Source organism: Schistocerca nitens, unplaced genomic scaffold, assembly GCF_023898315.1.
Source record: "Schistocerca nitens isolate TAMUIC-IGC-003100 unplaced genomic scaffold, iqSchNite1.1 HiC_scaffold_419, whole genome shotgun sequence".
NCBI lineage: Eukaryota > Metazoa > Arthropoda > Insecta > Orthoptera > Acrididae > Schistocerca > Schistocerca nitens.
The window spans coordinates 168780-184768 of NW_026045952.1; the positions used below are offsets into that span (position 1 = coordinate 168780).

The following is a 15989-nucleotide window of genomic DNA, read 5'->3' on the forward strand; positions in this document are numbered from 1 at the left end:
TCTATCATATTGTACTGATACACGAGAGGGGAAGCTTTTCAGACATCAGCTGTGTACAAGAGAAAAGGGAGCAGCAACTGGATGGATTTTGGAAAGAGTTTTGATATCACAAATGTCGATAAATATGAAGTCGTCGGATACACAGTCCGATTCTGTGATGATGTTACAGACGTTCGGGGATGATGAAGAACGGTAAATGTATCAATTTGAGGTAAGGGTCCCCGGTGTAGAAACGACCGAGTCGAAAGTTATAAGCGAAAATCGTTCTCAAACCTCTGACAGTGGAACTCTTCTACTCCAAACTCTTTGCTATCCATATTTGTGAGGAGATAGTATGGACCAAACAAGGAAGAACTTGTCTACTAAACATGGGCTCTAAACCGTACATCTTAAGGGCTATGGGCACTTGTTCAGTAGAAGAGAGAGCTTTCACAGTAGCAAAGATAATTGCTCGCAGCTCAAAGGTACACAATCTAGCGGCAATGTTTACTGGAGATCAGTTTCTTGTTTTGGTCGAAACTAGCTCCTCCCGAAATATGGAAAACAAGGAGGATACACTAGAAGAGATCCACTGTCAGAGGTATCACAATTACTTTCGCTTGTAACTTCCGACTCGGCCTTTTCCGGACCAGGGTCCCTGACCTCATTATTGATACATTTACCCATCTCTATCACCCCTGAAGTTTGTAACATCATCACCTAATTACCCTGAATTTGGAAACATATTATAGCCCCAGTTACAATTTTATTTTCTAACGCTACGACCGGTTTTAGTCACCAAGGCCATTTACAAACATTTATGGGCGTAACACTGTGAAAGAACATAAATGCAGATATCAAGATGCTAGACTCATAACAATTTGAAAATGATCTTAGCTGTTGAAAATGGTAGTTGATTTGGAAAATAAAACATCAGTTGGTACTATAATTTGTTTCCGATTAATTACAACAGTTTTAAGATGCTACTCCAGGCGGGTGTAAAATGAATGTGCGCAATGGAAAATAATAAACGCTAAAATGAAGACTTGGCCCTGTCTGACAACCCCCTGAAGCAGATCTTAGGATCTCTTAATTCTGTAAATTACAATCTAAACATAAATGAATGATGAAGGCAACATCCTACTAGATGATAAACGTTGTTCCTGCTTATATTTTTATTGTAGGTTAAAAAAACTTTATATTACAAAATTTACATTTCGTAAGTAAAATTACTGATCAGTTGCCCAACTCTGCCCCTTATTATGACTGCGCGGTCTAATATCAATAACCCGAAATGACTGACATCATCTACGTACCAAACATTAGAAGACACTACTTTCAAATATGATCTACGGTGGTGTGGAACCTCAGTGGAAATAAAGTAACGTGATCACAGCTGTTTAGCTTTTATAGCCCTAATAAGCCGAAGCAATTAGCGATATCATCGTACGTACTTCGTCTGCTGTCTTCCCAGCAAGGCTCGGTTCCCCTCCATCGTAATTCCGAAAACGAATCATATTCCCGAAACCACGGAATATTCTCCCTCTCTGCAGATTCTTCCGAACGCCGACCAACCATATTTTAGTCTTTTGTCGTCCAGCGCGGAAAGTTTGCGAGGAAAAACCTATACTCGTACAATGGTACGCTTCTGAGTAAAAATCCTTGGAAATAACCCAGCCTGTATGGTTTTCGAGGTGACGCTTCCTCGTTCTTCTCAGCTGCGTCCAAGATTTTCGTAGTTTCCAAAGTATAATCCTTCCCGTCCGGCTACAATACTGGCCGGTCGCGACTCTATTGTGCCCCAGCACTCAGGTGTCACAACGCCCGTCTTGCTACTTTCTGCATTTAAGCAGGACCAACACACCTGTGTGGGCTTTCCACCCAGAGCATGAGTTCCGCCTGCCGTTTCATTTTCACTGTCATTCCAACCTCTACTAGTATGATAATAAAGACACTCCATCACCTTTCATGCAATAAGCGTTAACAATTATTTACAAGGCATACGTGACAATGTCAGTCTCCTCCATATGTAAGATGTACAACCTATAAAATGATATCTAATTGTGGTAGTAGTTCACGGCAAAGTATGTGGGTGAATGCTTGTAAGGTGCGAAGTTATAGCTACCTTACACAGTTGCGGACAACCTGAACCATCATGTGCAACATCCTGGGCAAAAAATTTGTCGTCATATTTACTTTGAGTGGGGGCATGCCCAAAGAAGGGGACTGCAAGAGTTTGGTCCGCTGCAGGACCCTGGTGTCGGTTGGCAGCAGGACACTGTGGGCCCTGCTAGGCGACAGGTAGTGCATACGTTCCAGCGACTGCTGACGGTGAGCACAGGATGGTCCACCAGTCTGGCAAGTGTTCTAGAGCAGTGGTTCCCAAGAGGTGGTCCGCGGACCCCCAGGGGTCCGCGAGCTATGCCAGAGGGGTCCGTAAGATGCTATTAGAATAAAAAAATATATTAAATATATTTCGTATGATAACAGATTTTTTGTTTTGGCCACTTCATGCATCAGCAGAGCTTTAGTGAACGCTAACTTCTGCGTCTAGCGTCTTCCAAGTGTGTGAAGAGATCGGCAGTGAGTATGAGCAACTTCTTATTCATACGGAGGTAGGATCTTGTGAAGATTTTTTGAACTTACAAGGGGAGGCCGCCAATTGTGAAATTCAGATTCGATTCATACTGTGCATAATAAAAGCTCATGGCCAGAGGTGTAATGTGGCAAAGCACCAAGATGCACTTCTCAGCCGTTGTCGAGAAAATCGAAAGTTAAAATAAACCGTTGCGGTGAAATACTCTCTACGATTTATTATTTCCTACAGCGTCGTGACGCAGCGGTAAGCGCTCAGGTTCGTAATCCGAAGGTCGCCGGATCGAATCTCGCGCCATGCAACCTTTTTTTTTTAGTATTTGTTTTTTTGTAATTCATATAGGTTTGACTTACACTATACGTATTCGTTTCGGAATATCGTTTCTACGTCTTCTGTTAACTACACGTGTAAACATTATGAAGACAATTAATAACATTTGTGAAATACAACTTTGTTTGCGGAAAACATAATCATGTTCGAAGTCGCCAGTTTTTCCACGACAAACGACTTTCAACTACTTATTATATGCATAATTGTTGCAACTGATTATATATATTTGAATTACAAAAAACAAATACTAAAACAAAAAGTTGCGTGGCGCGAGATTCGATCCGGCGACCTTCGGATTACGAACCCGAGCGCTTACCGCTGCGCCACGACGCTGTAGGAAATTATAAATCGTAGAGAGTATTTCACCGCAACGGTTTCTTTTAACTGTCGATTTTCTCGACAACGGCTGAGAAGTGCATCTTGGTGCTTTGCCACATTACACCTCTGGCCATGAGCTTTTATTATGCGCAGTATGAACCGAATCTGAATTTCACAATTGGCGGCCTCCCCTTGTTAGAGACGAAGTTCTTGTCTTCCTTCTAGGACACAAAGTACGCGGATTTTCTCACTAACTTCTCTTGGCTTTGCTCAGTTGCGTACTTAGCTGATGTGTTTGAACACTTGAATGTGTTAAACTTGAGTTTACAAGGAAAAAATGTAGACATGTTGAAAGTTGAGGATAAGATTAGAGTTATAGTCAAAAAGTGTCAGATCTGGGCGTCAAGGATAGAAAACGAGTCAATAACTAACTTTTCTACTTTAACAATTCTTGGAGTCATCAGAGGAGAGTTTGCCTGACCAGATCAAGATCAATGTACCCGAGCATATACGCAGCCTGAAAGTATTTCTCTGAATCTGACCCTGACGACAGACGGATTCGAAATCCCTTCAGCTGTGAAGATATAGACAAAATTCAAGGCCTCACTGAAGAAGAGCAAGATCTCTTGTGTACCTGTCCAGCTGCGGTACAATGATAAACATTTTCATCGGTGGTAAAATTACAGACTTCTGGGCATCAGCACGCAAGGACTACAAGAAATTTGGGGATAAGGCAACGAAAAAGATCCTTCCATTTGTAACCACATCGGTGTGAGCAAGCATTTTCTTCCATGTGTTTCATGAAAAACAAATATAGGAATCGGCTCGGCACGCGGTCGGATTTCAGAGTGAATGTTTCAAGTTTGGAGCCTAATATTTCAGAAATAATGGACTGAAAGGTCAAATTGAACTCATCTCATTAACAACTGAAAATTAAAACTAACTGTATACTGATGGAGTACTCTGACGTAACTGTATTTTTTCAAATAAATAATACCTTGTATGAAATTAGTGTTTTCTTATTTTTCATACATGTCTACTCAATGCAATCTCAAGTGTAGTACACTTGAAAGACCAGTACACTCAGTTTTAATTTTTTCCTGTCATTTTCAATTCATACTCATATTTTATTTTTTTAAGGAGTTTGTTATACTAAATACCCAGATTTGAAGACAAATATTTTGAGCAATAATCAAAAATTTAACAATAACAATGATGGCTAAATTCAAAAAGTTTTAAGCTCAATATTTTTTCAATAATGAATATGTCAATGTTCTTTCTAAGTACCAAAAATAGAAAACGTATAAAAAGACTCTTAATTTGGCTTTTTTAGGTAATTGATACTGTGATATGACAAGGTACCAGTCATGCTCAATGAGGGGGTTCTCGAGAAAATTTTGTTGGGAACCCCTGTTCTGGAGACAATGTTTTCAGCGTGCTGACGAGGAGTGTGGAACACCGTAGTTAACTGGGTTTGAAGGTGTGAGAGGCACCACAGTGGGGCCCTGCTACCCACCAGCCGGTGGATGCCGATCAGTCAGTGTTGCCAGAGAGCACTCGTCGGCACCCAGTCCCACTGTACCTGCAAGTAAACTAGCGGTAGTCTTACCAGCATTCCGACGGTAAGCGTGGTCCTCTGGAGGTCCTTGGGATACGGGAGGTGCGGCGGCAGCACACTGTTGTCCCTGGCGCCCGGCAGGCGGTAGAGGCGCGTCAGCGAGGGCGCGCGCTCGGCGTCAAGGGGGGCCCAGGCCCACCAGAACAGCGATGCTGGGCTTAGCGGCAGCCGCAGGCGTCCAGGTACAGAGCGCGGCGCCTCCCGGCTCCAGACCAGGCTCCATAGCCCGCTGCCCACTTGCTCGCTCTGAAACATCGCCGCCCTTAGTGCTTACCCTTTCCTCAATAAACAATTATACCAGGGACTAGCCTTACAAACCCGTTATGCACAAAAATTCTGCGATTCTTCGGAACCTAACTCGTATCCTCAATCAAATATCAGCAAAGCTTTCGACATCCACAAAGCAACTCCTACGGTTTTTGTCAGTATGCTTTCAGAATCCCTATCAATTACTCAATACCGAAACATGCACGGGCCATCGTTTATCACCATGAATACTTACAGGTTTGTGCTAAGGTCTGATCAGGGTAGATCCAGAAAATAAAGTCGATAGTTGCCAACCGGCAGGTGGAATGAGTATAATATCTTTGAGTAGGAGGATCTTTGATGGTTAAGAGAGCCAGGCGCGCACATTAAAAAACTCGGGAGTCGCAGCCACAGAACACCAATATAGTAGAAGTGCAAAGACCACGTTATTATATGGAAACACAGAACGACACCAGCGCTACTTGTGGCCTGGCTGTGAACTTCAATACGAAAAAATATGGCGCGAAAATCTCTTATGTTTATTTCTAAATACGCGAATTAGATGACAATATTTTTCATTTAATCTTTGAATGTGGGCGGCATAGTGCAGTAATAAAGGTTTTTGAGATCTTGCAAAGTAATATATAAAAGAAATCTCAATCAAAATCAAACATTAACTACTCGTAGCTGCAGTTTACATTGTGAAAATTTTCGTAAATTACGACGTCACCTTTTGACTGTGAAATTTTTTTGTAAAACTCAATATTGCGGTTTTGGCCATGTGACCATTATCATGTGGAAATTAACGAGCTTTAGCACATGTCAGACTAAAAAATCATCTGACATTGTATGCATATATAAATGATTTTTACGTTTCCACATATCCTAAAGCACATTATGTCCACTCGCATGATCGAAAGTGGAACAGTAGGTTACACAAATAAATAACTACACAGCTAATGGATAACCAAGAGGTCATTTACAAAAAAATCTGTGCTACAAACCAAGGATGTACTGTAAAGTCTACAAAATCCGATTTATTATTTTTCTGTTGATTGTTATTTATGGATATTCAGTCATCTGAAAGTGAACTTCTGCACAGTTCACATAAATTTATGAGACACACAAAATACTACTTTACATCAACTGAAAAACAAATTGGGAGCAGAGCAGGTAGACACCCCATGAATGTAGCCAAAATGTTTTTGCCAATGAGACATACAAAGAAAATGAACTGCAACACATAACATTTTTTTTTCTTTTTTCCACAACTTGGCTGTTATTTTGGCAACACCCATCATGTTTCAATTATGAAAGAAGACGCTGGTACATTTATTTTTAACATTTTTATTTATTTACTTCCTCTTTGAAAACCTTGTTTGGTACACTACTGAAAATTAACACAAATTCCTCCTGACAGCACTGAATTCATTATACTTTTAGAATCCAATCATCACATCTAGAAAGTGTTAAGTTACGTTCCTGCTGAATTACCAGATTTGGTCATAACAAATCAAAGGCATGATTTTGATACAAGTACATGTAATTCTCTGCTTTTAACACAACATTTGTATATGTATAGGGAGCTTACTCTCATTGTACACGTAATAAACAAAATACAAAGTCTTTTAACATGACTTGAACTTCTTCTTAAGTTGTTGCATACACAATTTCCTCTTGTTTGTAAATTTCTTTTTTTTCACATACTTGTATATTATAAATGGAATACTTGTCTTCAGAATTCTCTCTTCAATGTCATGTTTATTATAAATTGTTGTATGAGACAGAACAAATGTTTTTTTTTAAAATTATCATGTAGTCTTGTTGTGTGACCATGACTATTTAGATACTCATACAGCTGATCATGGAGTGCCCTTAGGAAAATCATGACTCTTTCACTTGCATATTTCAAATGAGAATGCTCCTCACTATTCTCTTTAAATGAGGTAAACAAATGATTTTCAGTCACAACAGAGGAGTAGAGACTGGTATTACATGTTTCACAATCATCTAGTACATCTATGGCTTTTAGTACATAGCCTGCTACATAGGCTAAGGATTGTTGATCTTCTACAGACTCGATGATACCGTCTGAGTAAGAATAAATTTGCTCAGGTGTATCAATGTCATTCATCTCACATTCACTTAAATGTTCACTCCTACCACTAGCTGCCAAAAAGTGACACAAACTGCTCAAGGGAGTGTAATCATCATTTTCACAGTTACTTACACTCATGGCTTTGCAAGGCAAAGTCATATGATTGACAACACAAGTCTTCAGAGCTTGTACAAATTGAAAACAAGTTAGGTTTGTATTAGCAATACCATGTTGTCTTATACAACAAAAGAAATTTTCTAAACCATCTTGATTGAACATCTTTAAATTTAAGTACTTAAAGCCAACCACTTTCAAGGTCTTCGACATGAAAATAATAGATTGTAATGTAATCTGCCAACCTTTTATGAAGCTAAACATATTAGTCATGTTTCTTCCTGTTTTTAAATCTATTATTTGCCAGCTGCCTATTTCCCTCAATATGCTATACCACATTTCTAAATGTGGCGAATTTTATGATAAAGTACACCTAAATTGTTTTCCATCCCTGGGATATTGCTCATTACTGTTGAGTGAATCAAAGAGATTATCTACCTTTTCCTAAACTCAGCTGTGTGTATAGCTTCAGATGGTAATGTGTGAGTAGAAACATATGTTTCAATTGGAGCTGCAACAGTATGGCTGATTTGTGCAGCAGCAACTTTTACCTTCATTTTGACATGTGAATCAGAAAAGTTAAAGTCTTGTGCTTTTAATTTGGGTATAGTTTTGAACCGTTTTTTTTATCCAAAAAGAACACTGTACTGATGTACTCAAACTTTGCTGCTTTGTGAGGTTCAAATTGAATTTTATTATCTATCAAAGCATTTCTAGTGTTTTTGAGCAGATGTGGTACATCATAAATGGTAATAATTGGTTGATCATTGACGACAAAATGAAATATACTGGGCTTCAACAAATTTGCTTCACACAGTTGCTTAAGGGCCTTTTGGTTTGTTGCATTCTGGTCACATACAGTACAAACCACTTTGAACCCAATATTCTGTAGTTCACTTATGATGTGAACAATGAGTGATTTCAAATGGGTGTAGTGGAAAGTGGTTGCGGTAAAGTAATATGCTAGGACTTGTTTCCAAGTTCTGTGAATGCCTTTCAGCATAAAAACCAATGCTTGACTAGCAGCTACAGGTGAACGTCCTAAACGACCCAAGTCCTGATACCCATAGATTAGCTGTTTGTGTGCATCATAGTACATACCATCATCCAGAGACATTTCATCAAAAAGTAGAGCACAATACTTGTCATTTTCATGCATATTACTTACTTCCCTTGCTAAAAAGTTTAATAAAGCTGGATTAAGTCCTGTATCAAACGGTATGTGGGAAAGCACTCTCCTGAGCAGCCTGACAGATGGAAGGGAGAAGTATGTGGCCAAATATCTGTACAACCGGGGACTACGATTATAAATAGATAAAGCAAATGCCTTATCTTGTATAGACCACCGTACTGCTGTGGGCTGCATATTGGCATTTCTTAACTGACTATTAATAAAAGTTTTAGTCACATCATTCAACTCTTCTTCAGTTAACTGAAATTTCCTGTCATCATACAACTCTTTTAGAATTTTCAATTGATTCCTCTCATTCTGTAGCTGTTTTTTCAATTTACACATTCTGGAAACTGTAATTCTACGCAGTTTACACATTTTGTGTTTTCTTGCAGTTAAATCACGTTTAGAAACGCCAGATCCCATTACACCTGGACTACTTTCAACATCATAAACAGGTGAGGATAAAAAGCTGTACTCGCCATCATCTGTGCTCTGTAAAGGGGGACTGCTTCGTTGTATTACTGTAGATTTTGCATTGTGACCTATCTTGCGCACACTTATATTTGCACCCGATGTGGTGAAACTGCCACCACCACCACCACCACCACCAGTGTAACACAGATGGGTGGTGGTGGTGGTGGTGGTTAGTGGTTAACGTCCCGTCGACAACGAGGTCATTAGAGACGGAGCGCAAGCTCGGATTAGGGAAGGATTGGGAAGGAAATCGGCCGTGCCCTTTCAAAGGAACCATCCCGGCATATGCCTGAAACGATTTAGGGAAATCACGGAAAACCTAAATCAGGACGGACGGAGACGGGATTGAACCGTCGTCCTCCCGAATGCGAGTCCAGTGTGCTAACAGATGGGTGGGGGGAGGGTGATACAACACCAATTCCATGTGCTTTGGTATAACACCAGGATTTAGCCTGTGTCTAGTAAAGTTCACAAAATCTGCTTCATAAAAATGATCCTCACACACATAATAATAACTACAGTTGACACCATCTATATTACAGATCAATTTCCACTTCTTTAAAGTCTCACTTTTTGATGCAGCTGGAAATTTATAGAAATGTTTATTCTTGTGTTTGGAATTTGTTTTTACATAATAACTACTCCTGCATCCGGGAAACTTGCACGAGTATTTCAATTTCAATCTCAAACTGGATTCTTCTCTTCCTGTGTGACCCATCCTCATGTGTCTGAAATGTTATTCAAACCAAAAATTAGGAACGAGAAAAAAGATCAGGTATGGTTTACATTGATTAATGTTAAAGAAAACTCAATGTGAAATTAATTTCACTATCAAAAATCATATTAGTTTATGTCTAAATGCAGCTATCCTGTACTGAAGTATTGATAACTGTTACCACGGCTTGTAATCTGATGTGGTATTGCTACAAAATAGTGAAAAAACGTAACAAATTCTCATTTCTACTACGGATATGCACATCACTCTATATATAACTGCGTGAGCGTAGTTGCACTATATTCTATATTCAACACTACTTCGTTAAACAGTGCTATCAGGCAGTAGAAACACTGCTTATTGTACCATTTCAGTATATTTCAGCGTCTAGATACCATGGTAGATGCCAAATTCAACTGTACATTATCAGTAACAGTTACAGCTGTAAATATGTATTACACTGTGTTGCGCATTAAAGTGCGAGAAGATTTCTACTGCATTGGATCTTGCCACAATAATACGTGTAAATGTCCAACTGCTTGAAGGACCTGCTTTGTGTGACTTCCAAACAAATGTCTTATTATGTGAGAACACAACCTTTGTCGATACAACAGCAACAAAAACTTTTTACCTGGATAGAGTGTTATGTACTGTACAGAACATTTACTGTCGAAAACGGGAAATAGAACACACTCGAGGCATTACAAATCAATTGTAACACGTTCAATATTTGGTATGTAGTAAACGGCACAATAAATGGTACTTATTATGTCACTAAGAGTACTTCGTGGCAAAAAGGAAGATGAATCAAAGCCAGAATTATATTCCATTACAGTTGAATACCAACTATGTCAAAAGCTGCTAGCATGGGATTCTCTATGAAATACAAGGAAATATGAACAGAAAAAGAAATATACTTATCCTTTAAGTAAACTGAGCAACGGAAATTGTATTTCTTTGCAGGAACAAATATACAAGAGTCTACAGAACGTAATGTGATGATACAACCTCGTGTTCTATATGAAACAAAAGTAAAAAAGTAAATACTGAATCAACACACCATCAAATATTACGAATGCATCCAAAAATTAAGCAGAATAATAGCAACATACTTACACTGCAATTTAAACGAAAAATCACGATCACGTTGCTACGATACCAAAACAATTATGGAAGACTACGTCATCCAATAGGAACACGATACTATAAATTGCTAAACTTGCAGCGCTCCAAGTGGCCTGGGACGAAACCAACGTCGTGTTACCGGAAATCCCTATATGAGTTTCACCCCCCTGGTCGCAGCTAGGTGCCCGGAGGAAGCAGACACATGGTGACAGCTTTAAGGTAGGATTCGCACTACGCATTTTTTTTTTTTTTTGGTTGCGCACAAAAACGTTGGAAATGGTAGTTTTTGTATATGATTTAAATTTTTAACAATATTGTGTTTAAATCTAACAGCCTGAATCATAATCCACATCCTTTACTTGTATTGAATTTGAAAATGAGCAATAAAGTAAAGTTACCCACCAATGAAAGAACGTACAGAAAATGAGGCCTCTATGCACTATATATGTGCAGTTCATGGTTTGGAATCGATTTTGGTATAACTAAAGTTATCAGAGCTAAGTTATTTCAAATAACTAATTTTATTCCATTGCAAAACTGGCATTATTCAAGTCAAGACATAATTTCATTAAGTAAACATCAGGGCCAAAAGTTAATTTTTCAGTACCATCTTAATGTCATTGCATAAACGGCATTATTCTCTTAAACTTGATTGCTGAGTCAAATACATGTTTCATTACTGGCAAAATGGAGGAGTGCACGAAACAAGTTCGCAGACGCAGTCCGATTCAGGTTTGTTGAATAATTATTTTGGAACAATTTATCTATGATACTTTCAATACCACATAGAACTTCCTGATTTCAAACACAAGTGTATAGTGGCCGAAAGTACCTTACATGCATTGACCAATTAACCTATGAATAAGAACTTGCCCACCTATGCTCATTAAGAACAAGCCACCTCCATGAAAATATTTCAAAATGAAACCGTCAGTAGAATATAACAGCTGTAACTTAACCACCTTACAAAAATTACTGACTGTTCTCATCTGCTCCATAGACACACCACTCCATCCAGTCAACTCCGTACATTCTGCCTCCACCACTGGAGGATATAATCCGTCTTATCACGACTGTTGTTCAAACTGTCACCACTTTTTCGCGACCTAATATCCTCCAATAAATCACTCTGCCTACTCTTACTATATTTCAACTAAGTGTCACAGCTACAGCATCCAGAATCTCGTTTTCTCCAAACCAAACACCTTTGCTTAGTCCCATTTGCACCCTAAGATTCACAGAATCCCCAATCATACTGCAACAAATACCCGCCATAAAAAGTTAGATCCTATTCCATTACATCTACCCTCGCAATTCTCACCTCTCAAATTCCTTTCTCCATCTCGTTCACATCCAGTACTAGCTCGCCACTTACATTCCACTTTACTCTTAATGATCTCACGGTCTTATTCCATCTGTTTGTTTACTCAGACCTCCTAAAGCTAAACATAATGTTTCAGCCAACCTACAAAACTATCAACGTCTGCTAGCTCAACACCAACGCCACAACACCCGCTGTGCAAACCATCACCACCACATGAGTATCAGCTATTTCAATAACACCGTTTTTTTAACGTCCCGCCCCCCCCCCCCCCCCAGGCTAAATTTGGGAACAAAAACCAACCATCGTTATACAGTGGTAAATCTAGCATGAAAATTATCTCTAGTCTGCCCAATTAATCTTGTATTGTGCAATTTAGAGCCAACTTGCAATAGTTAGACTTTATCTGTAATGGCTATTACATGAAACGATGTTATTGTATTAAGTAAAATAACCAGTAATGGACAAGACAACTAGTCTCTTTATTAGCGATCTTCTTGTACAGGGTGGCCAAAATAACTCTGCCCTAGTAGTAGTATTAGTAGTAGTTTTAGTAGCAGTAGCTTTATTCATCTGTAGATCTCTTTTTACAAGGATATAGGACGTGTCAAAGTATTTACAAATTTAGATCAATTTAAAATAAGCTAATTCGTAAACACATATATTTACAGACTTCTAGTTACAGACAATCATTAGATTTACTCCTGGTATACAATACTTTTTTTACAAATAACTTATTAAATAATGTAATGCCACATTGTTCACTCATATCTCACTATCAGTCACTGCACACACTATACACACATTGTTTCATAACACTTCATTCACTACACACACAAACACACACACACACACACACACACACACACACACACACTAATCTCTGGGCCATTTTCTGTACCGCAACTTCCCATTTGCTATCCTGAAAAACTGAGTCAGCATCCTTGCATAATGAGTGACATGTTGAGCTCAGAAAGAGGAAGAGGTGTTAGTATTGTGCCATGCATAGTTTGGGGGTAAGTATTCCTAGAAAGGAAAAAATAAAGAAAAACAAAAACATAAAGTGAGGGTGGTATGTGGAATGTCTGCTATTTTATAATCATTATTATTATTATTATTTATTTGTATGAGATTTTTTTATCAAACCGCTACTCTGTTTTAGCTAAGTAATCCTTCAATGCATAAAATGTATTGCATAACAGATACTTTTTAGCTACCTTTTTAAATAAGTGTATTTTTGCAATTTTTTTAATCTCTTTGGTAATTTATTATACAGTTTTATTCCTTGGTGGAAAATGCTGTTTAGAGTTTTATGTTTATTTTTTCTTGGTAAATGTAAGTTGAGTCTATCTCTTGTTGCATGGTCATGGACAGAGCTGTTTGTGCAGTAATTACCAATGTTATTTTTGATGTGTACAACTGACTGGTAAATGTATTCACATTCCATGACAATGTAACCTAAATAGGAAAGAGATCATTCGAAAACTATTCTTGATGCGTCCAAACATCAGTAAACACTACTGAGTTGAAAGAAAAGCAGCAGAAAAACTCGTAAAAATCGTAACGCTTCTTAAACTTGCAAGCAGCAGTGAAACGATCGCAGTTTCAGAGCGTTATCAGAAATGACCTGCATATTTATTCCTGCAATTTTTCTGTTGCAGGGGTTTAAATATTCCAGATGGTGGCTTCTGACGAAGTTATGTCGAAACATTTGGATCGTCAGTTTTCCATTTCGTCGGATGAGGCTTCGTTCGCACTGTCTGGATATGTGAACTCACAGAAAACGCGGCACTGTGCATCATAAACTGACCAGTATGTCGGTCAGTCGTGGCACTATGTTCAGACTGGTTTACACTATTTGTAGACCAGTTTTTTTAGTCAGCCAGTATGTTTCATGTCCGTCTTTGAGACAGAATAAAAGACTTTTAATCACAAGTAAGATGTTTATTTGCTGTTCGAGCACTGTGAGATACAATGGCTGAAAGAATGTATAAAACAGTTATGTTTAACACAATTTTTATGCAGATCTGATAACTGGATTACGGCGTTAACTTCTGTTTTTGAATGTCAAATAACTTTTAAAGGCCATATTCTCCTGTTTCCTGCGTTTTATTAGTTTTTTCTACCATTAAAAAATTCGTCCCTTCTGGACTGTGTGGGGTATAATCCTGAATCTGAGGTACACATTCAGAACAGAGACCTTCCTGTCGATCTAATAAGTTCACAAGCATTACAGTTTACATTAGGAGCACTAAATGAGAACGTACGAAATATGGTTGTAAGACTGAAATACTGAAGGACTTCTCTACATCTTTCAGTTTATTTCGAAATCTACAGCAGAAGTTAACAGCGAGATATCGAATCGTTCCGTCTGAAATGTACTTAATAGCATAAAGTGAGCAAGTGCAATGTAATGCTCTATTGTTTTCTCTTCTCGGTCCATGCATAAATGAATTGCAGATATTGGTTTTCATCGCCATCGAGGGGAAAAAATACACATGTTAGCTACGGAAGTACCTGGTTGAGGAACAATTTGCCATCTAGGCAAGTATAGTCCACGAAGAGGCCAGTCCTGTAGTAGTCGACGGGTATCATCCGGTTACTCGTATTGCGGCCGTAGTCCTTGTTCAGGTGTACCACCCATACATTGTACGCACTCAGCAACTGCTTGGACAGATGTCTGGAGTCTGGAAACATTATAAGAGTTTGTTCGAGAAATATTTTCCAAGTGAGTCATATGCAAGAAGTTAAGCAATCTGAAACACCATTTTCCTACTAATGTCACCACCCTATCCTCAAATTACAACATGCAACTAATTACTGGATAATCATGGACATTTTAAGAGTTTGCAGCTTACTCATACACATACATCAGTTACTGTGTGCTATGTATGTACCAATTTAATTTTTTTCTATTCATTAGATGTGCTACTAATGTAATATGGTGTGGTATCAATGTATGCATACAAAATGTAAATAAAATTAAACAAAAAGTCGAGACATCTCTTTTGTTCCACTACTGCAGACGTCTACATACAGCGAGACTCTAAAAAGAGCTGTTGTATGTTGACTGCACGTGTAGTTGTGAAAAAAATCTATTAAAAACAGGCTGCGTCTAAATACGAATGTCTGAATTTAAGAGGTTTAATGAAAATCTCTTCTGTAAGAAATCTTTATTGGTACGATATCCTCCGGCTTCAACATTTTTCAGCCGGCCGCGGTGGTCTCGCGGTTCTAGGCGCGCAGTCCGGAACCGTGCGACTGCTACGGTCGCAGGTTCGAATCCTGCCTCGGGCATGGATGTGTGTGATGTCCTTAGGTTAGTTAGGTTTAAGTAGTTCTAAGTTCTAGGGGACTTATGACCACAGCAGTTGAGACCCATAGTGCTCAGAGCCATTTGAACCATTTGAACCAAAATTTTCAGGCGAAAGTGGAGTTTTCATTAAATAATGATGAGCTACTCACATAATCTCGTTACATAAGGCGAGTGTGTTACGATCCAGTTAAAACAATGGAAATAAATTCAACCTCATTGATTACAAAACTTTTATGTGATTTATTTTGGGTTTATTCACATGCAGCAGTCGACAGGGTGGTAAGGCCAGATCTTTCTGCCTTCATTTTCTTTCTATGCTGAAAAATTTTTCATTGTTTTAGACTATATTATAAATTTATGTATTCTGCACAATAATAAAGCATTTTCAGTGACAACTCATAGTTCATTATTGTAATTCTTATGACGGTTTTTGAGTATATAACTCTCATAAACAGACATAGTTCTATGATTTCTGGTGCACACCTATGCGCTTTTAGTGTCTTGTTTTGGCGATGAACATCACCAAAAAGTCGTGTTGACATTGAACTGACAAACACCTGAACTC

General features: G+C 38.5%; 1 protein-coding gene across 1 annotated transcript in view; it reads right to left on the reverse strand.

The window, feature by feature from the left end:
• The window catches only part of LOC126231833 (glutamate receptor ionotropic, kainate glr-3-like), a 101228-nt gene extending 96132 nt beyond the window's left edge, over nt 1–5096 (reverse strand). The window contains exon 1 of the mRNA XM_049942421.1: nt 4833–5096. Within this exon, the coding sequence (XP_049798378.1) occupies nt 4833–5096 (264 nt within the window). The remainder of the gene's footprint in view (nt 1–4832) is intronic.
• Nucleotides 5097–15989: the final 10893 nt, after the last annotated feature.